The sequence below is a fragment of the Zeugodacus cucurbitae genome, chromosome 3 (assembly GCF_028554725.1).
Source record: "Zeugodacus cucurbitae isolate PBARC_wt_2022May chromosome 3, idZeuCucr1.2, whole genome shotgun sequence".
Classification (NCBI taxonomy): Eukaryota; Metazoa; Arthropoda; class Insecta; order Diptera; family Tephritidae; genus Zeugodacus; species Zeugodacus cucurbitae.
In genome coordinates, this window is record NC_071668.1 from 48,836,959 (window position 1) to 48,861,391 (window position 24,433).

Consider the following 24,433-nt stretch of genomic DNA (forward strand, 5'->3'; position numbering starts at 1 on the left):
TTTCTTCTCATATTTTCTTTTATTAAGGCAAAATGTAAGTCACTTACGTTGTTTTACGAATTATAATTATTTTGTATTAAAGCTTTGGTTATTTTTTTGGTATACTTCTCCATTAAAGTGGAAATAAAAAGGCATAAGCGTAAAAGAGTGCACACAATATGCGCTTAGAGAAATGTTTAAATTGTGTTACTTACTTGTTTAAATTCAATTTATTTTGATATCTTAGAGAAAGCGTTTACACAATTTTTAATTGGTTATGTGGGTTTTAAAAGTACCCAGCCATGTTTGATTGAGTATGTTCTCTTTTATGTGTTTGCAGTTACAAAAACCAACAATAATTAGAAATATTTATAAATTAAGTTATGATAATTAAATATCTAAGAGCACAATTTCAATTTCACTCAATGGCAAACTTTAAATATACAGAATTATTCTGATGAATAATTTTTAAAGTGTAAATAAATAGCATTGCATTAATTTACATATTATATATTCAAAAACAACATTTGTGTTAACATCAGTTGTCGAAAGTTTCCTTACATTCGTTCATGCTTTGACCGACATTCATAGCCTCTACACTTTTACATTAAATATGGAGTCGAAAATTATTGTGTATTTTTCACACGACAGATATTCGCCTCCGCATTCTTGTGATAATACTTTAAATGAAGGAAAATTCAGAAAAAAATTATCAAATATCAGTATTTGCATTACCAACAAAATTTTACTGATTATCGAAAAAATAATACTGATCAGGAAATCGATCATGAATTGTCTGTGATTTTTTGACTATTCATTTACTGTAAATTCTTACAAATTACCAAAGAAAATAACAGCAAAAATTTAATAAATGCTGGAAAAAATATATGATATTAAACAGAAAGTTGCTTTATTAGCATACTTTTATTAACAACTTGAAATCAAAGATTGCTTATGTGCGATATGAGATAAGTAAAAAAAGTGTATTCTCCGATTTTCGAAATTAGCCTTCAAAATCGAAATATTTGGATTCGAAATTCGAAAGAAGGACTTTTAAAAAAATATTATTAATTACAGTATACTTAGAGCTGCTAAAAAACTATATATATAAATATATATTTTCTTAAATTTCTTCTTAATTCAACGGTATATACAACTGTTTCGTCAAACTTTTATGACAGATTTATATTATATTATATATTATATATTACATATCTATTATAAAGAGGAAAGATTTGTATGTATGTTTGTAATGAATAAACTCAAAAACGGGAAAGTACATACATATCTATGGGAGAGTGTGTAACAACTTTTAACTTTTGAAATGTTTGTGTAAACCCGTGCGAAGCCGGAGCGGTCTGCTAGTATATTATATAAAAATTAATGGCACGTTGTTTGTCTGGGATTGGCACCTAAACTACTGAAACGATTTTGATAAAATTTTATATACGTCTGTTTAAATTTTAAATTTTAGTCGCAATGTCCCAGTTGAGAAAAAAATAAGACTTTTGCAACAGATTTTAACAGCACGGAAGGACATTAGGATATACACATCTTTAGGTAAGTGGACGTGGTCACAGTTCAGCATCCATCTGTGCGGTCGATCATTTGGTAAAGCTTAGCTCACACTTAAACCTTGATACTATGATATTCTTGATGACCAAAATCGGACTTCTGCAACGACTAAAAAATTGTAATTAAATATTAAAAGGATATAACCAAGCTACAATTTCAGCTATGAAATTCGGAACGCGTGATCTAGGTACGGAAGGTGAATCTTCGTCAGGCTTATGTGGTTAATTGTTCGTTAAATTGGCGAGAAAAAAAACATAGAGAGTGTTTTGGTATATTTAAGCAAAACACTAAAGCTGACGGAAAACTTAGAAAGTGGTGCAAGTAGTAGAGTCTTCTCAAGATAGTGGAGAAAGGCTTTACTAAAAAATAGCCAGTAGACGAAACACTACCCACTAATCTTTGACCGCTTTGATCCAAATTGGATGCATATTATTTTGATATCCTTATGTACTTTTGACAATGAGAATAACACATGTACAAAACATTTTATGGCGAAATGTTAAAACACTTCAATCGCATAAAACATCAAACTTCCACAGCAATGCGTGGCTCGGCAACTAGTCATTTTTATATCTCTTTCGAAGACCAAACTCTGACCCTTCATAGCATCTGTCTTATAAGCCTGATTGAAAAGTTTTATAAACCATTGATTTAAGAGGTAGATTATATAAACATTTTACTTTTTTATTTAAAAAGTATTTTTTTCGCACTTCGAATCCAAATATTTCGATTTTAGAGGCTAACTACGAAAATCGGAGAATGCAATTTTTTTACTTATGACTTTACCATATAGTGTAATTAATCAACGAATATAATCTATATGCAAAGGTGTTCCGACTTACTGATTAAAATTATACAAATTATGATTAGTTAGAATATCAATTAATGGTAATATTCTGCCGATTATATATGCAATGACCAAGATTTATTTGGTAATGCAAATTAAATGATATTACAGCAAAAGATTTTTGTTTACTCCCAGTGCACTTAATTTAAATTGTGTTGCACACATATCTGAATAATACAGTGTGTTATAGAAACTAATCATTGTAATTAAAGCTTATACCTTTTATTTACATATTATAATTAAATTATTAAATGTTCTTGACTTTCTAAAAACATATCTCAAAGGCTTTTGAAATATAATTTTGCAACGAAGAACTCTTAATAGATCAACAAGCTTTGGAATAAGTTTTCCATTCAATTAAACAAAATATTATAGTTGAGTAGTTAAAAAAAAAACATTAATAATAATAATCGCTTAGTTGGAAAGAACGTGATTATTATTGGAAAATAATGCCACCAGAGTGTAAAGTTATGTAAATTTTTAAGCAAAATAAATCTTTTTAAATCAAGTGAAATTATAAAATAATACAAATTTTAATTGAATCCCATAATATTAAAAAGCGTTTCAAGGGCATTTTATATTAAAGAAAAAGTCACTCATTCAATTGCGTAACATTTGACTTAAATTAGAACAACATATTAAATAAGATCATACTTTTTGACTTATCCTATAAAAATGCACTTACATAAGTGGTGCATTATAACTGTAATGAAAAGGGATTGGCTTAAAAATTGTAAACTTTAACATACATATTATAGCACATACATATGTTATGTATGTATGTCACTAATTTGTTCTATTTTGAAGTAAATGTTACATTACCGTTTGTTATGATTGTGATTATAAACAATTGACCGATAGTTGTCTTTTCAAGCAGTTCAATAATTGTATTATCTATAAAAGCTTAGAGTTAAATTATTTAAAAATGATATTTTCTTCTAAATATGCGCTATGTGGTGTATATTTGTAAAAAAGCTTCCTAACTCTCTTAGAGTGTTTACTTAAATTATGTAATTGCTTGTGATATTTGATGTTAAATTGTTGTTTTTGCACTTTTATGAACGTACGCATATATGTGAATGGGTTTGTATGAGTTTTAAGAATATCTTAAAGAATACTAATTAATATGGCAAATTAATGCGACTTGTATATTCAGCATTTGTACATTCAGCGTAAGAAAATGATTCTAAAATTTCTATCAATTTTTATATGTGATTTACGGAAACATACACATGCGTACACACATAACGGTGTTTACCTATGAGTGTATGTGTCTCCACTAGTTTGTGAGGATCTCTAGGATTAAAGCCTGCTTCTCAGCTTTGCCCCAACACAGTTATGTCATTTTCTTTGCCCACTTGAGGTCATCATCGCGTGCCTTACAGCCTGTAGAATACTCAATTACAGCCTCTAACGTGGGCCAGAATCTAAGTAAATAAAATTTGATATAAAAAATATAAGTTTAGTATAGTCTAGGTAGCGCATACCTAATCTTTTCCAATGGCCAATTCAACCAGCCCGTTGTAATGCAAAAGTATGTCTCATGCGGTGCTACGTGATGAATGCGGTGATGTTTTCGTGGTAATACTATGTGATAATTTTGCAAGAATAGAACCCATCGAGGCAGACCCCAATAAGTATGCGACCATTTGTGAATCTGTAATATAAGGTAGATACTTATGAAGATATAATTTGTCAAAGTTAGTATATCTCCAAAAAGACTGGTCCTCGACTGGACATCTTATAGCATCTGTCATATAGTCGGAAAAATTTTATACACCATTGAATTAAAAATGATATGTAGATTTATTCCGTATTTTTAATTTGAAGTAACTATATGCTGTAATTAATAATAATTAATTTAAAAAAGCCTTTTTTTCGGACTTCGAAACCAAATATTGCGATTTTGGAGGCTACCTACGAAAATTGGAGAATGCAATTATTATACTCTCGCAACAAGTTGCAAAGAGAGTATTATAGTTTTGTTCACATAACGGTTGTTTGTAAGTTCTAAAACTAAACGAGTAAGATATAGCGTTGTTAAGACTAGCTGTGTCAAATATTTCTTACCGCTGGTGGGGGAAAATAAGTGATAGTCTAGCCTTATTGAGAAATTATTTCATTCTAGTTTTATTTTGGTTTTTTACTTACTTATATACAAATTTTAGAATTATCTTAAGAACTAATTATATGTGTATGTGTGTCTGTCTATATGTATATTTTATATGTTGCACGATAAGGGGTTATTTCAAATGCACACAAGCAATTGCCCCAATGTATTTTTATAACCAATAGGTTATCTTGTGCATACATATAAATATGTTTATTTATTAGTAGTTGAGTGCATGCGTGTTGCATATAGATGTATGAGAGCTTCATATAAATGTATGTGTGTTGCATGTATGCGTGCAACATATAATGTATGTTTGTAGCATATTAATGCATATATGTTTATGTGTTTATTTATGTATACAAATTTATGTTTTATATGTAGCTCCTCGGATTTGCTAAGGCATAAAAGAATGCATGTTCAATGATATTTGAACATATTGCCGAGGGAAAGAAATTATTATATATAATTAGTGGACTGTATAAATTTTATAAATATTGAGTAATAGTAATTTTAGTACGTTGTTGCTGATCTTCTCAATGCCTTCTCGCAGCTTTTTCTGCTCTTCTTTGTCGTATATTTTACTTATTTGAAGAGTAGTTAGTTGGTCTTCTGCAATTTCTTTTATAGATGTTACGATCGGGTTCAGCTCCGGATTGATGTCGCTCTGCATTTTATATATTTGTATGTCGATTAAAGTGATGTCTTCGAATGTTGTAGTACAGTAGTTGGTGTCCCCGCATTTTAATAACGTTGAAAGTTTGCATGTTTGATCGGTAACGCCAGCTTTCCACATTTCTCCAAAATGTGGGTCTGCCGGAGGAGAAAAATGCCAGGTTATTTGCTCATTGGCGAGAATATTGCTCTCAACTTCTTGATCTCCAGTTTCAGCTTTTTCATTTTTAATTTTATGTATGTCTACATCTGAGGTTTCAACCGCATCAGTTGATTTTTCCTCAGAAGTAGGGTGCTCAGTAGTCTCTTCCTGTATTTTGTTTTCTGTAATTTTGTTTTCGTTCCTTTCTTTCTTTTCTTCTTCTTCTACTTTAGTTTTTTTAACCAATTCATTTGCAGAAGATAGAGAGAATTTTGGAAGTATTATAAAATCTTCTTCTTCTACTTTCTTATCTTCAACTAATTTAGTTGGTCTCTTCTTAGTTTTAGAAAATAGATTGAGATCGGGAACAATTATAAACTCTTCTTCTTCTGAATCACTTGTTTTATCAACTTTAGTTCGTTCAACTTCAGAAGAGAGGTTTGGAGATAGGTTTAATTTGTTTTTTAAATTTGGAATATTTATCAATTCCTCTTTTTCTTTTTGTATTGGTTTTGTTTTAACCAGCTTTGTTGTGGTAGATGAAGAGAATTTTGGAATTATTATAAATTCTTCTTTATCCAAATTACTTCGAAAAGTATTTTTTGACTCTTCTTGTTGTAATTGTCGATTAAAATAACAAAGCTCTTGAAAAAATTCATCACCTATTTGGTCATATATGATTTCAATTTCTTCATTGAAATCTAATTTGTTTTTCATCTTCTGAATATCATTGTATAATGATTGCAAATAGCTTAGTTGATAATTCTTTATTGTTAATTCTAAACTTAGATTTTCCATTTTATTTTTGAAGGTTTCAATTTTCCTCATGATCATGGACGTTTTTCGATCCAGATATTGGTATTTAGGTTCAGTCTTCCACATTTTGTAGAACCTTATTGCTATATTCTCGCGACAAAAATTGTTGTTTTTATATTGTTAATATGCGGGAATATGCACCCGTCTTACAATTATTATTTTATTTTGCCTGAATTATAAGCAGGGTTTTAATGTTGCCTGTGTAAATAACAGGGCTTTTTATTTTGCCTATCTAACTAACAGGGCTTTTTATGGTGCCTGTATAAATAACAGGGCTTATATTTTGCCTGTATTAAATTCAGGGCTTTTGTTTTGGCTGAGCTCTTTCATAGGCTCGATAGGACCAATGTAAAAAAACATCCGGTCTACCAATTTTTATAAAACAATGTAGTTGCTAACAAACCTTACCGCTGGTGGGGGGCAATGATAGACTTGCATTGAGTGAGAATTTAATTCATTCTCAAATGTTAAAACTAGCTATTTCAAATATTTCTTACCGCTGGTGGGGGAAAATAAGTGATAGTCTAGCCTTATTGAGAAATTATTTCATTCTAGTTTTATTTTGGTTTTTTACTTACTTATATACAAATTTTATAATTATCTTAAAAACTAATTATATGTGTATGTGTGTATGTCTATATGTATATTTTATATGTTGCACGATAAGGGGTTATTTCAAATGCGCACAAGCAACTGCCCCAATGTATTTTTATAACCAATAGGTTATCTTGTGCATACATATAAATATGTTTATTTATTAGTACCCTGTAGTTCGGCTGGTGTCTAGCGATTACCAGAGCGCGAATTCTACTAGCGATTTCATGCATTACCGGTAGTTAGTCTTTTCGCTAATGATTTGTAATACAACGAGGCATCGAATCTGAAAAAACCCACCCCTAAAAAACGAAACTCAATGCGTATATGAAATTGCAATAACAACATTATTCCGACTGAACGAAAAGTGTGCGATTTACTGATAATATACAGTATATCCCCGGTTAAATGCCTGTAATATTTATTATTTAATAATAATGTAATATTTATTGAATGCGATGAGTATTGTCAAAGGGAAAATATATATGTATGTACATAGTTTTGTAATTTTTTTTTTTTTTCATTTTTATTGTTATTAATAAGTATTTTTGTTATTAATAAGAAATAAATGTGACTTTCATTCTAAAAGAAAAAATATTAGATCGAAGTATTTGAGAAAAAGCTTGGTAAGTACCTCGAGGCACTTAAGTGGGATTCATTTAAGTGCCTTTCGTTTTAAGTGTCTCAAAGGTCTTGCATGTTAAGAAGGTACACTTAAGCGGGGATTACTGTACATACAAGTGGACGACTAAATTTCTTAATTTTCAAATTTACAAGAAATTTTGCAATTGCCCGCAACAATGTGCGAGCAGATCAAAATTCAACAGAAATATAGTGTCCCGTACTATTCCTGCAGAAATTCGCAGGAATTGTAGTTCGATCGATCGCTCAGTCTGCCTTTGTTATTTTTACACTAAATTGTTTAGATCTTTAGTGTCAATTGTAGTTGAAGAACAGTCGAAAAAGGTCAATAAAGAACAGACATTCCTTAAATAAAAAAAAATTAGTTTAGTGTTGTTATTGTGAAAAAATTAAAGTCGAATAAAAAATTAAAAAAATAAAGTGTTAAGTAAATTATCAAAGATACATTAATACTATAATAATCAATCAATATAATATTAACGTTAAAAAAGTTTGCAAGTGAAATAAAACAAATAATAATAATAAAGAAGTTATAATAATAAAAAATAAAGACAAATGAAGGTAACAAAAAAAATTTTAGGTAAGAGCGCAGATGTCTAGTAAGGAATGAGAGGTACAGGTGCGTTGAAAAGTTTAGAAGTGCTACTTTGCAGGATTTTATCGGAAAGAAGAACTACGTAAGTAATATTTTTTCTTTCGATTTCCTTATTAAAAATACGTTTCAGTAAATTTCGATTTTTTTTTTAGTTTTTACCGTTTCAACCCCTTTACTTTCTTGCAGATCAAATGTATGACTCAAATTGTCCAGGGTTCTGGGGTGGTGAAAAACCTGAAGAATATTATAACGCACGAATTGGCCATGCAGGTCAATATTGATGGAGTGTTGGGCAAAAATTCGCTCAAAAGCTTTAAAATTTTTTTCGACGCCCTTATTTGTAAGAACAGGACAAGCTTTTTAATTAAAACAGTTAATAACAAATATATTTTAATTTATTTTAGAGTCCATTCCTACCGGGATAGACGCTGGATCGCCAGAGAATCAACCGCGCCAAGCCCTTCAGCGTAAAAAAAACACGTAATAAAAAAAATCATTTAGTAAATAAGGAAAAAAATATTTAATAAATAACAATATAATGTAAGATAGTATATATTTTAAAACACGTTAAAACATTATCTTTGTTTAAAAAATTAGTTTGAACTAATGGTGAAAACAAAACTACTAAGTAAGAAAATAAATAAAAAAATGCATATGTATAATTGAATTTAATAAATCTATTGCTTTGAATTTCATAAAAATTTCTTTAATTTTCGTAAAATTGAACCAGTAGAATCGCTAGCGAGTTTGAATTAATGAAATCGCTAACGATTTTGAGTTAGTCAAACCACTTGTAATTTCGAATTAACGAAATCACTAACGGTTTGGAGTCAGTCAAATCACTAGCCATTTTGAAGTAATGAAAACGCTAGCGATTCTGTATTAGCGATTCACTAACGATTTTGGAACTAGTCATTACACCAATGACTGGTAATGCAGTGTCGCACCGCTCGATTACTCTCGTAGGACATTGCAATGTAAAAATCGTTAGTCAAATAACATTGCGAGTAATCGGGATGGAACTGGTTCTAATGATTAGGAATTAGTCATATCGTTAGCTCTTCCCCAATGGTACCGAACTACAGGGTAGTTGAGTGCATGCGTGTTGCATATAGATGCATGCGTGCCTCATATAAATGTATGTGTGTTACATGTATGCGTGCAACATATAATGTATGTTTGTAGCATATTAATGCATATATGTTTATGTGTTTATTTATGTATACAAATTTATATTTTATATGTAGCTCCTCGGATTTGCTAAGGCATAAAAGAATGCATGTTCAATGATATTTGAACAAGCGTTAAATATACCAAAGTGATCAGGGTGATGAGTAGAGTTGGAATCCGGATGTCTGTCTGCCTGTCTGTGCAAGTTGTAATTTGAGTAAATATTGAGATGAAACTTGTACACGCGTTCCTTGGCACTATAAGAAGGTTGTTTTGTAAATTGGCGAAATCGGACCAATGCCACGCCCACAAAATAATGTAATATGGCGATAACCGAAAACCTAAAATGAGCTATAACTAAGCCTTTAATAAAGCTATGAAAATACAATTTGGTACAAAGGATCGCACTAGGCAGGGACATATTTGGATGTAATTTTTTTGGGAAAGTGGGCGTACATATCTCGTGAACTAATAAAGCTGTATCAACCAAGCTCTCTAGAGTAATTTCATTTAGCCACTTCCTTATACAGTCTAAAAATAAAGCAAATCGGAGTATAACTACCTGCCATACAAAGGTTATGTTGAAAACTAATAAAAATGTTTTAATTTGGTAAGGAAAAATACCAGAAAATTTCATCGTAAAAATGGGCGAATTCGATTTTCAACCACGCCTACTTTCCTTATACCACAATTTTGTAGCCCAACTGATTCATTTACTTTACAAATGAATAAGTTACTGTACTAAATACTGTATTTCTAGTGTGGCATAAAAAATCAATGAAATCGGACTATAACTTTTCAAGACCCCAGATCTCCAACATAAGGATCTCGAAGTTTGCGATGGTTTGTGTTATCCCTTAATAAAACTGAACAAATAAATTGCGAGAATTATATACTCTCCGTCCGGTTACACCCGAACTTAGCCCTTCCTTACTTGTTTTACTTATGTCTCATTCACCCGAACAAAATCAGTTTGCTCCAATACCCAGAAAGTCGACTTTACAGTATAGTATTGTGTTCCACATATTTATAACTTACCTGATTTGTCATAGCCACAAATATTGAACACAAAAACAAATAAGATATCCAGCCAAAATCTTGTTGTATGTCTTGCGGGGATTTTGTGTTAAAACTGTACGCTAAGAAACCCAATATGGGTATGCTAACCATAAAGTTGTCACCATTGGTTTCAATAAAGTCATGACGCGTTATTGACGTTGGATCCAGATGATGTTCACGGAAAGGTCGTAGAAAATTCTAAAAGCATAAAATATTTCATTTATATACTGTGTTTGTATTATAAAATCGACCAACCTTGCCAATGACCGGTAGTTCAACGCTACCCCAAGTGTCTGCTGCCCAGTGTACTAATCCGGAACCGAAATCGGCAGTTATAATGCCACACAATGCCGACACACAGGCCACACTCAGTCTTTCAAAATGTATATGTTTTAAGATCAGTACGAGGTCAACTATCATGAGTGCGATGCACGTATAAACGCAGACTATCTCTTGTAAACGTTTTCCTGTAAAATGTATAACCATAAATAACTGCCGCTAAAAGTCGAAAAAAAGTAAACTGAGTTTTTACCTGGACCATACAGCTTAGCAAGCTCTTGCGCACCCTTATGTTGTGGTCCCCAACGTGGAGAGTTCTTTTCTGTATTGAATACCTGTTCGAGCGCCGAATTGCCATTCGGATCCTCCTCCAGCATTGAATTTTCCATAATCTCCTGATCACTTTTTAATGGCATCTGCAAAAGAGTAAATGAAGATAATATTTTCGTTATTATAAAAAACTAGCTGACCCCGTTGACGTTGCCCTGCGCGAAATTATTTGTTTTGAAAAGAAAACAAAGTGGAATTTATATTGTGTTGAAAATATTTATTTGCGATTTATAAAAAAATGTTCAATGTAACGCAGCTTGATAAACAACAGTTTTCTGTTCCGGTGCGTAGATGTACAGAGATGATGGTTTTCCAAAACACATATCATATTATTCGATGGCTGCGTCATAATCAGTCGGGTTCAATTACACAGTTTCAGCGCATGAAAATTGCGAAGCATTGTAATGACAGATCCAACTTTGAGACACAAATGATGCGACAGCATGTCAGGCAAATCCAAAGAGTTTAGAAATTCAACGGGATAATTCACGGCTTTGTCTTTATTTTCAACACAAATCTCCGGAAATTTGACTTCAATCATATAGTTTAAGTCATCAACATCGATATTTTTAACAGCTAAAATTGCGCGTGCACTCAACCTATCGTAGTTACGATAACCAATTTGAGCAATGTTCGGATAAACATTCGCGATGAGTTCATCTTTCGTTCAAGTGAATTGGCAATTGGCAGGTGGAATTAATATCACGCCATTGGGAATATCAACAGGAATTTACCCATTTTCAATCCTTAGCAGTTCTTCTACGGTGCTATACTGTTGCAGGTACAACTAGTGAGTTTGCTTTACGTGAGTACCTGCCGGCGACAGCCTAACCTAACCCATTGAGTAGGTTAGAAGCGAAGCTCCCTAGACTCTTGCTCCCTGTGGTACCAGGTTAAAGTCTCTGGTAAGACCTTGTAGCCGAAGCTACTACCAGTTGAGCCATACTGCTGTACACTGGTGAACAATTGTGTCTTGAACACAAACAATTCTTAAATACTTTTGCCATAGTTGATTGCGTTGCAAACAGGTGCTTCATTGATTTGCATGTTTTAAGGAAGCTTCAGTGCCGAACGTGCCGTTCTTCCAATTTCTAGTAGCGTTGCATCAATTTCAGCTGCATTCTTTCTAAAATCAATAATATCAGTAACGTTATCTCAGTTCCGCCGGGCGCATCAAGAGAAAATAGTCCACTGTTTCTATCATTGACAGCCTTCATCAGTTCATCATAGGCACTATTTTGCTGCTCATTCAATGGAACATTTCTTAATACTTGTTGTTCCAAAGTTATTCTGTCGTATGCACGCTCACATTCCAATGTACGATTCAGTATATTTCTGATTTGTCGATTTGGCGCTGGCATATGAATTTCAGTGAATAGTTTGCCACTCATAATCAAACACAAATCTTCAATCAAAACAAATGTTTCATTGTAGATGTCATCGTGAATTTTCCGAATTATTTTTTTTTGATGGATAGAAGAGAAACAAATATAAAAAAGTTTATGGAAAAAATTCACTTTTTGGAATTTTACAATTTTATTAATTCAAATCGAATACAATTATCAAAATATTTCAATAAAACTTCAAAAAATGTCTTAACAAAGCGGCAATGACAACCTTCAAAATATTTTTATTATTATTTTTTTTTATTTCTGTTGTCAACTCAAATAAAATTCTCTTATTAATATCCTTCCAGGAAATTTTCCATATTTGCTTACTTTTGAAACCTCCACAGTACTTCCGGGAACATTTCAAGCCAAAATTAGCCAAATCGGTTATGCTATTCTTGACTTTTAGCGACTAACGAACAGCAATATGTAGATAAATGAAGAACTACTCCACCGATTTTGTTCAAACTTCACATAAACCATCTACTCAATAGTCCGAACAAAGCCTAAACATTTGGTTTGAGCCGGTGAGCCCGTTCTTGAATTATAAAATTACAACGAAAAATGCCTTTACTTTTCATACTCTCTCAACAAAAGTTGCTAAAGAGAGTATTATAGTTTTGTCCACATAACGGTTGTTTGTAAGTCCTAAAACTAAACGAGTTAGATATAGGGTTATATATACCAAAGTGATCAGGGTGACGAGTAAAGTTCAAATCCGGATGTCTGTCTGTCCGTCCGTTCGTCCGTCCGTGCAAGCTGTAACTTGAGTAAAAATTGAGATATCTTAATGAAACTTGGAACACGTATTCCTTGGCACCATAAGAAGGTTGGGCGGAATCGGACCACTGCCACGCCCACAAAATAGCGATAACCAAAAACACATAAAGAGCTATAACTAAGCCATAAATAAAGTTATGATAATAAAATTTGGAACATAGGATCGCATTAGGAAGGGGCACATTTGGATGTAATGTTTTTGGAAAAGTGGGCGTGACCCCGCCCCCAAACAGGTTTTTTGTATATATCTTGCAAACCAATAAACCTATATAAACCAAACTTTCTGAATTCATTTTTTTAGCCGTTTCCTTATACAGTGCAAAAATGAAAGAAATCGGATAATAACCACGCCCACCTCCCATACAAAGGTTAGGTTGAAAATGACTGAAAGTGCTTTAACTCACTAACGAGAAACGTTAGAAACACCAAATTTTACATAATAAATGGCAGAAGGAAGCTGCATTGAGATTTTTTTACAATATGGAAAATGGGCGTGGCGTCGCCCACTTATGGGTCAAAAACCATATCTCAAGAACTACTAGACAGATTTCAATGAAATTCGGTATATAATATTTTCTTGACACCCTGATGACACTGGTGGAATATGGGCGAAATCGGTTCACAACTACGCCTACTTCCCATATAACTCAATTTTGAATTTCATCTGATTCCTTCACTTTATAAGATATACATAAGGAACCAATGAAGATAGCGAAATAAAACTTTACACAAATACTGTATTTGAGCTGTGACATCACTTGTGGAATAATTGTCAAAATCGGACCATTACTTTTCAAGGCCCCTGATATCAAACATGAAAAACTCAGTGCCTAAGGGTAATTTTTCACCGAAAATTTAGGTAAATCTCTAAATAAATTGCGAGAGTATAAAATGTGCGGTTGCACCCGAACTTAGCCTTTCCTTACTTGTTATATATTAAATTAGATGGTTCATGGAATAGGTAGGTAGGACTGTAGCCCTTCTGGGCTCAATTAGCGCTAGATGCGCCATTTTGTTACACTATTGTAAGACCTTAGTAATTACTGCTATTGCGTTTCATCTCGGCGACCATTGTCTGCCCTCTATGAAACTATGTAATTATTTCTGTTATTCTTTTTGAGGCCAGCCATCCAAGATTGGGTGCCTGATAACTTCCAAGAGTCCTATGTCTGATTTGAGCTAGGGCCGGGCATTCGCAGAGATAGTGGAACACCGTTTCCTTTTTGTCTTCTAGTTTGCAGGAGCAACATATGTGGTTATGGAGCAAACCCACTTTCAGCGCATGTTCTCCAAATTGCCAGTGTCTTGTTATTGTGGCTGTAAGTCTGTATATATTGTTCCTGGATTTATCTAATAAATCCTTCGTTTTTATCTTATTATAATCGTTATTTTACATTTGTTATTTGTTTTCCATCTGTTTAGGGCTATTTGTTCATAATGTGTGTATATGTCTCTCCTGATGGTGCCTAATGGGCATGGTATTTGTTCTGCCTCGGATTCATCTTTTTTTGCCAATACATCTCCTTTTTCATTTCCGAAAATATTCCTGTGGCCGGGAACCCATACAATGGACAAGTTGAGTTTTTCTGCTAATGAGCACAAAACCTTCCTGCAATTGCTGACTACGTGAGAATTAATCTCCGGAGACGACAAGGCCAGCAATGCTGCTTGACTTCTTCTTCTTGACTGGCGTAGACACCGCTTACGCGGTTATAGCCGAGTCCAAAACAGCGCGCCACGTATCCCGCATTCTTTCAGTTTGGCGCCAATTGGTTATTCCAAGCGAAGCAGGTCCCTCTCCACCTGGTCCTTCCATCGGAGTGGAGGTCTCCCTCTTCCTCGGCTTCCACCAGCGGGTACTGCTTCGAATACTTTCAGAGCTGGAGCACTTTCATCCATTCGAATAACATGACCTATCCAGCATAGCCGCTGTTTTTTTATTCGCTGGACTATGTCTATGTCGTCGAATAACACATACAGCTCATCGTTCCATCGTCTGCGGTATTCGCCGTTGCCAATTCTTAAGGAACCATAAATCTTTCGCAAAACCTTTCTCTCGAAAACTCCTAGTGCCGTCTCATCGGCTGTTGACATCCTCCACGCTTCTGCACCGTAAAGTAGAACGGGAATGATGAGAGACTTGTAGAGTTTGGTTTTTGTTCGTCGAGAGAGGACTTTACTTTTCAATTGCCTACTTAGTCCATAGTAGCACCTGTTGGCAAGAGTGATTCTGCGTTGGATTTCCAGGCTGACATTGTTATTGCTGTTAATGCTGGTTCCCAGATATCTACAACTTCAAAGTTGTGACTGTCAACAGTGACGTGGGAACCAAGACGCGAATGCGCTGACTGTTTGATTGACGACAGGAGATATTTCGTCTTGTCCTCGTTCACTACCAGACCCATACGCTTCGCTTCCTTATCCAATCTGGAAAAAGCAGAACTAACGGCGCGGGTGTTGTTTCCAATGATATCGATATCATCGGCGTACGCCAGTAGCTGTACACTCTTATAGAAGATTGTACCTTCTCTATTTAGCTCTGCAGCTCGTATTATTTTCTCCAGCATCAGGTTAAAGAAATTACACGAGAGTGAGTCACCTTGTCTGAAACCTCGTCTGGTATCGAACGGCTAGGAGAGGTCCTTCCCGATCCTGACGGAGCTTTTGGTGTTGCTCAACGTTAGCTTACACAGCCGTATTAGTTTTGCGGGGATACCAAATTCTTTCCAAATCCTTTTCGTGCTGTCGAAAGCAGCTTTAAAGTCGACAAAGAGATGGTGTGTGTCGATCCTATTTTCACGGGTCTTCTCCAAAATTTGGCGCATGGTGAATATCTGGTCTGTTGTTGATTTTCCAGGTCTAAAGCCACACTGATAAGGTCCAATCAGTTTGTTGACGGTGACGGCTTTAGTCTTTCACACAATACGCTCGACAGAACCTTATACGCGATGTTGAGGAGGCTTATCCCACGGTAATTGGCGCAAATTGTGGGGTCTCCCTTTTTGTGTATTGAGCAGAGTACACTGAGATTCCCATCGTCAGGCATGCTTTCTTCCGACCATATTCTGCAAAGAAGCTGATGCAAGCACCTTATCAGCTCTTCGCCGCCGTATTTGAATAGCTCGGCCGGTAATCCATCGGCCCCCGCCGCCTTATTGTTCTTCAAGCGGGTAATTGCTATTCGAATTTCTTCACGGTCGGGCAATGGAACATCTGCTCCATCGTCGTCTATTGGGGAATCGGGTTCGCCATTTCCCGGTATTGCACTTTCACTGCCATTCAGCAGGTTGGAGAAGTGTTCCCTCCACAAACTCAGTATACTCTGGTCATCAATAACTAGATCACCTCTGGGGGTCCTACAGGAGTGTGCTCCGGTCTTGAAACCTTCAGTTAGTCGCCGGATCTTTTCGTAAAATTTTCGAGCATTACCCCTGTCGGCCAGCTTGTCAAGCTCTTCATACTCACGCATTTCGGCCTCTTTCATGACTGCTGCTTGACTGTCTGTGTATATATTCGCTTTCTGTATCCCCCCATTGTTGTTCAATATAGCTTCACAGGCCTTCTGTATGCCAAGCACTTCCTCTTGGAAGATACTGGCTGCGTTTGGTAGAGATATGTATGTCCAGATCCTTGGAGAATACCCCCGTACCTACTCCGCAGTCCATTTTGGACCCGTCGGTATAGATTGAGATTGTATTCTCCTCTATTTCTAGACCTCTTCTCCATTCACGTTTAGAGGGTATCCTGAAAGTCAATATTGAAGTCAAACTTTGGGGGAATATAGTCTGATTTGTATAAATTGTTAATAAAATGGTTCAGGATACCGCTATTACCATAACTTTTCTGGTTCCAACCACCTAGTTCATTTATTCTTATAGCTGAAAGTGCTTCTACTTTTCTTATGAAAACGTCAACGTCAGTCGGCCATGACTTAAGCGCCCCAGTAACCCCTGCACAGGCTACCCTCTGTAATCCAATTAACTTTTTGATGTTATACTACTTATTTATTGCTGGCCACCAGACTAAAACTTCATATGTTAGTATTGGTTTGATTAGAGCCGTGTACATCCACATGGCTATGTTTGGTTTAAGGTCCCAGTTTCTGCTTATTATTCTCTTGCAGGTATAGTGGGCCACATATGCTTTTTTAATTCAGTTTTCGCTATTTATTTTCCGATTTAATTTGGTATCCATCTGCACCCCTAGGTACTTAGCTGTCGAAGACAGAGAAATTGTTGTACCGTTGAGTGGGGGAAGAATAAATTGGGGTATCTTGGTTTTATTCGTGAATAGCATCAGGTCTGTCTTATGCGGGTTTACACCTAAGCCATTGCTTGCTGCCCATTGATGCAGTCTTCTTAGGTCCCTTTCCATTATCTCACTGATAGTGGATGAAAAAAGAACTGTTACCATCAACACTATGTCGTATGAGTATGCAGTATTTCGTTTAGCGACACCACCCATAGAACCGGAGATAGGACACCTCCTAGAGGGGTCCCTCTCCTTACATATCTGGTTAGTGTTGCTGATCCGTTGGTTGCTATGATCATCCTGTTCATAAGCATCGATTTCACCCAACTGCCAACCATACGGTCTATGCCGGCGTGTGTCAGTGAATCAATTATCGTTTATAATTCTATATTGTTGAAAGCTCCCTATATATCCAAGAAGGTAGCCACTGTATACTGTTTGTGCTGTAGCGACTTTCCCATTACGTTTACCACGTCATATAAGGCAGTTTCCTTCGATCGGCCTTTTATATACGCATGTTGAGTCGTCGATAGTGTGCTTCCTGTTCTTGATCTTATATGTATATCCATTAATCTTTCTAGAACCTTCAACATGAAAGAGGTAAGGCTGATAGGTCTAAAATCTTTAGCACTATCGTGCGTTCTCCTGCCTGGTTTTGGTAGGAACACTACCTTAGTTCTTTTCCAGCTCATTGGTATGTATGATAGTTTAAGACTAGCTTTGTATATCTTTTCAAGCCTTTGAACTACTGTTTTTTCAGCTTTTGTAGTATTATGGGTATAATCCCATCTGGGCTCGCTGCTTTGTACGGTAAGAAACTGTTTATAGCATAAGCGAGCCCTAGGTGATTATAAGGAAAAGAACTAGGACATTTTATAGCTCAATAATTCAATATTTAGGAGTAAATTTTAATGTTACATTGGCCTATTACTATAGAACCATGTATATTTGGTTGACGAATATATTATACATTTATGAGGATTATTTTACTATAAAATTCTTCGAATATTGTGCCCCAATTAACATAGTGATCAGCCTTTTTCTTAAGATTATATTCTCTTTTAAAGCTTGTGCTCATTCAATTCAAATAAATATCGACATATTTAATCTGTTTCCAATTTAGAATTAACGGACCATGAGAATCGAAAATATAGATTGGTTAATTCATTGTTAAATAAATTATATCCAGTGAACTTAATTTCAGTGCTACAATTATATCGTAATTAGGACAAGCAATTAAGAAAGTACTAAGTTCGGGTGTAACCGAACATTTAATACTGTCGCTAACGTAGGCGATACTAAGACCATTTTAAATTTTTTAAACAAATCAGAAAGACTACACTTCTGTATCATCTTTGCTAAAAAAGGTAGTGCTCCTTAGTGACTTAATACTGTTTTATTAGTTTTTACCATCTGCCAGTTATGTTAAAACATTGCATAAACCACAATTTTTTTAGGTTCACATGTAATCATTTTTATAATTATTCGAGATTCATTTGATATTTTGTGGAAGATCTTTTCTATTCGAGACATCTTCTCGTCTTATCAACTTTCATTATTATACTCTCGCAACAAGAGTTGCTAAGAGGGTATTATAGTTTTGACCACATAACATTTGTTTGAAAGTCCTAAAACTAAACGAGTTAGATATAAGGTTATATATACCAAAGTGAAGAAGAAGATAGGCAGAATCGGACCACTGCCACGCCCACAAAATGGCGATAACCGAAAACACGTAAAGAGCTATAACTAAGCCATAAAAAAAGCTATGAAAGTAAAATTTAGTATGAAGGTTCGCACTATGAAGGGGCATACTTGGATGTAATTTTTTGGGAAAGTGGGCGTGGCCCCGCCCCCTACTAAGTTTTTTGTACATATCTCGTAAACTACTAAAGCTATATCAACGAAACTCTCAGGAGTCGTTTTTTTCAGTCATTTCCTTATATAGTCCAAAAATAAAGGAAATCGGATTATAACCACGCCCACCTCACATACAAAGGTTATGTTGAAAACTACTAAAAATGCTTTAATCAGTAAGGAAAGCCAAGAGAAACCTTAAATTTCATTATAAAGAAGGTGCAGACGAGCTGTACTCAAAATGGTATACACAATTTTAAATGGGCGTGGCTCCGCCTACTTATGGGTCAAAAACCATATCTCCAAAACTACTTAACCAATTTCATTGAAATTCGGTTTGAAATATACCCCTTGCATCCCAATGATATGTTGAATCGGTTCACAACCACGCCTACTTCCTATATACCTGAACTTTGAAGACGATCTGAACCGTTTACTTTAGTATCGGAACATAACTTTGCACAAATACTACATTTATAGTGTGGCATCTCCCTTTTACAAATCGTCGAAATCGGACCATAAATTTTCAAGGCCCCATATATCGATCATGTGGACCTCAGGGCTTCTAATTTTTTTTACCGAAAATATAGATAAACCTCTCAGATATTTTGAAGAAATTCATAGGGAATATCTTTCATTTAATAATATGTCTCCGTGCCTAAAATACGAGTCATAACTTCTCCTAACTTCCACCATATAATATTAGAGTTTCCAACTTTCAATGGACTTTATGCCATATATATATGACGAATATGTGGGTTAAATTGTGTGTTATATTAATAAAATTAAATAAATAAATTGCGAGAGTATAAAATGTTCGGTTACACCTGAACTTAGCCCTTCCTTACTTGTTTTTCTTATATTTCGTATACATAGATCTATTTAAAAAAGTTGGTCATTAAGGCAACTAGATGCTTGAACTTTGCGCTGGATACCGTTAACCGTTATGGTAAAAATTACATGTATTTAATATTTTTCGGTTCCACCCATGGATTCTTGTTTTCACCAGACAAGCTTGACAATAAGCATTATTTATTTTTTTCGTTTGAATTTTTTTTTACTTTTGAATCTCAAAATTTGTATTTTTGAATAAATGTAAGGGTTAAATCAATAACAACATGCATGGTAAGGGTAAAAAAAATTACATGTTTTATACTTAGTTCACTTTGTTGAATACACTTTGGCCAGAATAAAATAATTAACCCAAAAACCCCTTAACATTTACAAATTTTCAACAGAAAAAATCAAAACTTCAAAGCAAAAACAGTCAATATTGTCAATTTTATTTTTCAGAGTTCAGTTGATATTCAGATTTCCATATATTAAAATATTTTATTTCTGAATATTGTGGAATATTTCTATATTCATAATACAATTGTATATATAATCAGCGGAAACCAAAATAATTGCCGAAAGAGTAAGTGCAGAATATTTCTTAAAAGAACTATATGTTCGCAAAAAAAAATAAACAATTAATAATAATTTTTCATTACAAACTATTCGCATAGGGATTGTATTATCACAAGGCAATATGTCGTTCCTACCTGGTAAACTTTTACGATCTTCACTATCGAAGACAGTTTTAAACTGGACCGGACTTGGGTCTATGCGTGAAAAACATGTGATGCCCAAACATTTGGAAAAAATCGGTAAAGACAAAGATCCACCATTTGCACACATGGTTGAGTATTATTATCACTCGGCCGCTCAGCTTATGGAGCCGATGATGATAAAGGAGCTGGAGAAGTATCCTTACATGAAGAAGGAACAGCGTGAACGACGTGTTTCCGCCATGCTTAAATTGATAGGCTCCACTACAAATCTATTGGAAGTTACCTTCCCTATAATAAGAAGTGATGGCAATTACGAACTAATCACCGGCTATCGCGCACACCACACTAGACACAGATTACCACTCAAAGGCGGTGAGTTCAATTATATTATTGGCTATTATTTTTCTAGAAAAGCTGGTATATTCAAAAAATTTCTCAGCGAATTATCTAGAATATATGCATGTAGTTGTATGTTTCCAGAAAATGTTCTTCCTTTTCAAAGCTTGAATATCTGATGTCTAGCATGATATATATAAGTGACTGATCATATCCGTTCCTCTTTTGTAGGCATTCGTTTCGCCATGGACGTCGACGCCGATGAGATACGCGCTTTGGCTTATCTGATGGCGTTTAAGACGGCTTGCGTGAATGTACCGTTTGGTGGTTCCAAGGGTGGCATACGTATCGACCCGAAGAAGTATTCTGCACAAGAATTACAAACAATTACGCGTCGCTATACAATGGAGCTATTACGTCGCAATATGATAGGTCCGGGTATAGATGTACCGGCACCAGATGTGAATACTAGCCAACGCGAGATGAGTTGGTTGGTGGATCAATATATTAAAACTTTTGGTAATTTTTTTATAATATAGAAAACGTCTAGATAGAGAACTAAACTGTGTTATGTGTTCTTCTAGGCTATAACGATGTAAATGCTTTGGCTATCACGACTGGTAAGCCAGTAGATTTAGGCGGTATTAATGGTCGTACCGCCGCCACGGGGCGTGGTCTATTTAAGGCGGCTGAATGTTTTATTATGGATAAAGATTGGATGGATTTATTAGGCTGGAAGACTGGTTGGAAAGATAAAACCGTGATCGTACAAGGGTTTGGCAATGTCGGTTCCTATGCATCCGTTTTTGTAGTAGAAGCCGGTGCCAAACTGATCGGTGTTCAAGAACTTGACGTGTCTCTTGTAAATGAGAATGGCATTGATCCAAAGGTATGTGGTGTATTGAAAATAAATATGTCCATTATAATACATTCCCTACATATACTTAGGACTTAATGGAGTATTATGCAAAACATAAGAAATCAATTAAGGGTTATACCAAAGCCACTGAAAAACAGGGTAGTTTGTTGGGAGAAAAATGCGATATACTAATGCCTTGCGCTACACAAAAGGTTCTCACCGCCGAAAATGCCAATAGTGTACAAGCAAAGATGATTTTAGAAGGCGCTAATGGTCCTTCGACACCAGCTGCTGATGAAATATTACGTAAGAAGAATGTACTCATTATACCGGATATGTATTGCAATGCTGGCGGTGTAACGGTATCTTACTTTGAGTACTTAAAGAATATCAATCATGTATCTTATGGCAAAATGAATGTTAAGCGCGAGAAGGCCATAATCAACGAGATCTTTAATTCCATTAATGAGTGCGAAGTAAGTGGACTTTGACCACCGTGCAAATAAGTTACTTTGTTAATATGAATTTTTTTAATTTATTTATTTAGGATAAATTTAAGCCAAATAAAAAGTTACAGCTCATAAGAGACTGTACCAAGGAGGCGGATATTGTAGACGCAGGGCTTCAAACAGTTATGGAAACTACTGCAGAAGGCATCAAGACCGTGGCCAATGAATTCGCCCTTTGCAATGATTTACGTACGGCCGCTTTCATTTATTCAATTTCGAAGATTTTCCGCGCCTTAGAAGTGGCTGGTATTTCTCAGCAATAATTTCAGAATGCGGCTGAAAGAAACATTTAATAAAGGTACTCATTTAATGTCGTTATGGCAAAATGGCAGTACTGTTCATGTTTAAATGAGTTTTATTTTAATTCCAATAATTTTTGAAAGTTTTTGCTGATTTTTTCCTTATTCTTTTGACTGCTTTTTACAAATAAAAAGCAATATTGCTACAGAGAGCTCATTTAACTCATGTTGCCACATTGCCATTTTGATATAAAAGCCACATTAGATGAGTATTCTTATTATTTAGCTTGATTTCAAGAGCATAGAATAATAGCAGAAAAAGTAACAATAAATATCTTCCTTACTGTTATGTTAGATTTAATCCAATATTTTACACTATTTCAATTTATAAGACTGACATATTTGGTATCATATATAAATATATATATCGTATTAATTTATACATGTTATAATTCTTCATCATGTCCGAGTTATTAATATCAAAATCATTCGTACTAACACAATTAACCAAACATTTATCATATTAGTGCAGTGAGAGAGTATAATACCGATGGCAACTATTCTTACTACCAAATGCAATAAATGCTAATCGAAATATTCTCATTACATTATATTGCGACTTCTGCTGTTTAGATACGATACGATTGGGGATACCCAATCAAAATGACAAAATGTAACATATTGAAAAATGAGAGAGAAGTCGACCAGATGCGTGAAATTTGTTATGTTTGGGATATAGGAGCGCCAATTCCTGGGCGATTTCACAAGTATATTCGGCAAGCCGGAGTTTATGGAAGGCTGCTCCATGTATTCGGGTTAAAGTCCACTAGAAAAACTAATCATTATCATATAAACACAAGTGTATAGGGTCTGAGATAATTCGTTATTATACCCTGAACAGGGCATATTAAGTTTGTCACGATGTTTGTAACACCCAGAAGGAAGCGTCGGAGGCCCTATAAAGTATATATATAAATTTTTTTTTTTTTTTTTTTCAATATTTCCTTATTTATTGAATCTGCTTGTTTTTAAGCCTAACAACAAGTTATAAAATCTTAAATCTATTTAAAAGCTAGACAAGCTCAACCAAGTGATTGAGCTGTATTGGTGAAACGTTGCTCTTTAGTACGCTGGCATATCCCTTCTTTTTAGGCGTGTTTGATCGCAGGAATGTACTAAAGCATTAGCCAATGGGTTTGGGTGATCTCGGAGTTTAGATATATATTTCAATCTGCTGTCCTCTACTTCTTTCTTTACCATAGGGATACCAAGATCTGTATGGATATTTTCATTGCGCATGTACCATGGTGAGCACGTGATTGATCTAAGCATTTTCGATTGGAACCTTTGTATTATATCAATATTAGTTGCACAGGTCGTACCCCACAGTTGAATGCCATACATCCAAATCGGCTTTATAACCGCATTGTATAAAAGCACTTTGTTGTCTAAGCTAAGTTTAGAGTTTTTATTTAAAAGCCAATTTAAATTTGCAGCTCTTATCTTCATGCACGTTATTTTACTAGATATATGTTTTCTCCACGTAAGCCTTCTATCTAGGTGAATACCAAGATAGGTAACTTCATTCGCTTGGGGCACCAAAATATTGTTCATTTTTACTGCCGGACACATTTTTGGTCTTAGAGAAAATGTAACGTGCTTGCACTTTTGTTCATTCACATTTATACGCCAGTTTGCTAGCCATTCTTCGACAGAACTTAAGTGGTTCGCCAATATTCTTGATGCTATAATGGGGCATTTGTTACGACTCACTAAAGCTGTGTCATCCGCAAAAGTTGATGTCAAAACATTATTAGCAGTTGGAAGATCAGCTGTATATATGATGTA

At 34.7% G+C, this 24,433-nt stretch overlaps 2 protein-coding genes and 1 long non-coding RNA gene across 8 annotated transcripts in view; 2 read left to right on the top strand and 1 right to left on the bottom strand.

The window, feature by feature from the left end:
* Positions 1–3,286: 3,286 nt before the first annotated feature.
* The window catches only part of LOC105219585 (plasmanylethanolamine desaturase), a 44,026-nt gene continuing 22,879 nt past the window's right edge, over positions 3,287–24,433 (bottom strand). For 4 of the 6 annotated variants that reach the window (XM_011195830.3, XM_011195831.3, XM_054226266.1 and 1 more), the window contains exons 2-6: positions 10,737–10,899; positions 10,460–10,671; positions 10,184–10,402; positions 3,889–4,058; positions 3,287–3,828 (exon numbers count right to left, since the gene is read on the bottom strand). In XM_011195830.3, the coding sequence (XP_011194132.1) occupies positions 3,738–3,828; positions 3,889–4,058; positions 10,184–10,402; positions 10,460–10,671; positions 10,737–10,899 (855 nt within the window). In that variant the 3' untranslated portion in view covers positions 3,287–3,737. The other 2 variants (XR_008470173.1, XR_008470172.1) reach the window with 2 other exon arrangements.
* LOC128920057 (uncharacterized) lies at positions 7,918–9,129 on the top strand. The gene is made up of 3 exons (XR_008470174.1): positions 7,918–8,057; positions 8,162–8,315; positions 8,380–9,129. It is a non-coding gene; the product is annotated as an uncharacterized LOC128920057 (long non-coding RNA).
* Positions 20,346–23,025, top strand: LOC105219584 (glutamate dehydrogenase, mitochondrial). Its single transcript, XM_054226264.1, has 6 exons — positions 20,346–20,506; positions 20,598–21,014; positions 21,210–21,497; positions 21,563–21,867; positions 21,927–22,313; positions 22,385–23,025. The coding sequence occupies exons 2-6, from the start codon at positions 20,621–20,623 to the stop codon at positions 22,607–22,609; spliced, it is 1,599 nt and encodes a 532-aa protein (XP_054082239.1). The 5' UTR covers positions 20,346–20,506; positions 20,598–20,620; the 3' UTR covers positions 22,610–23,025.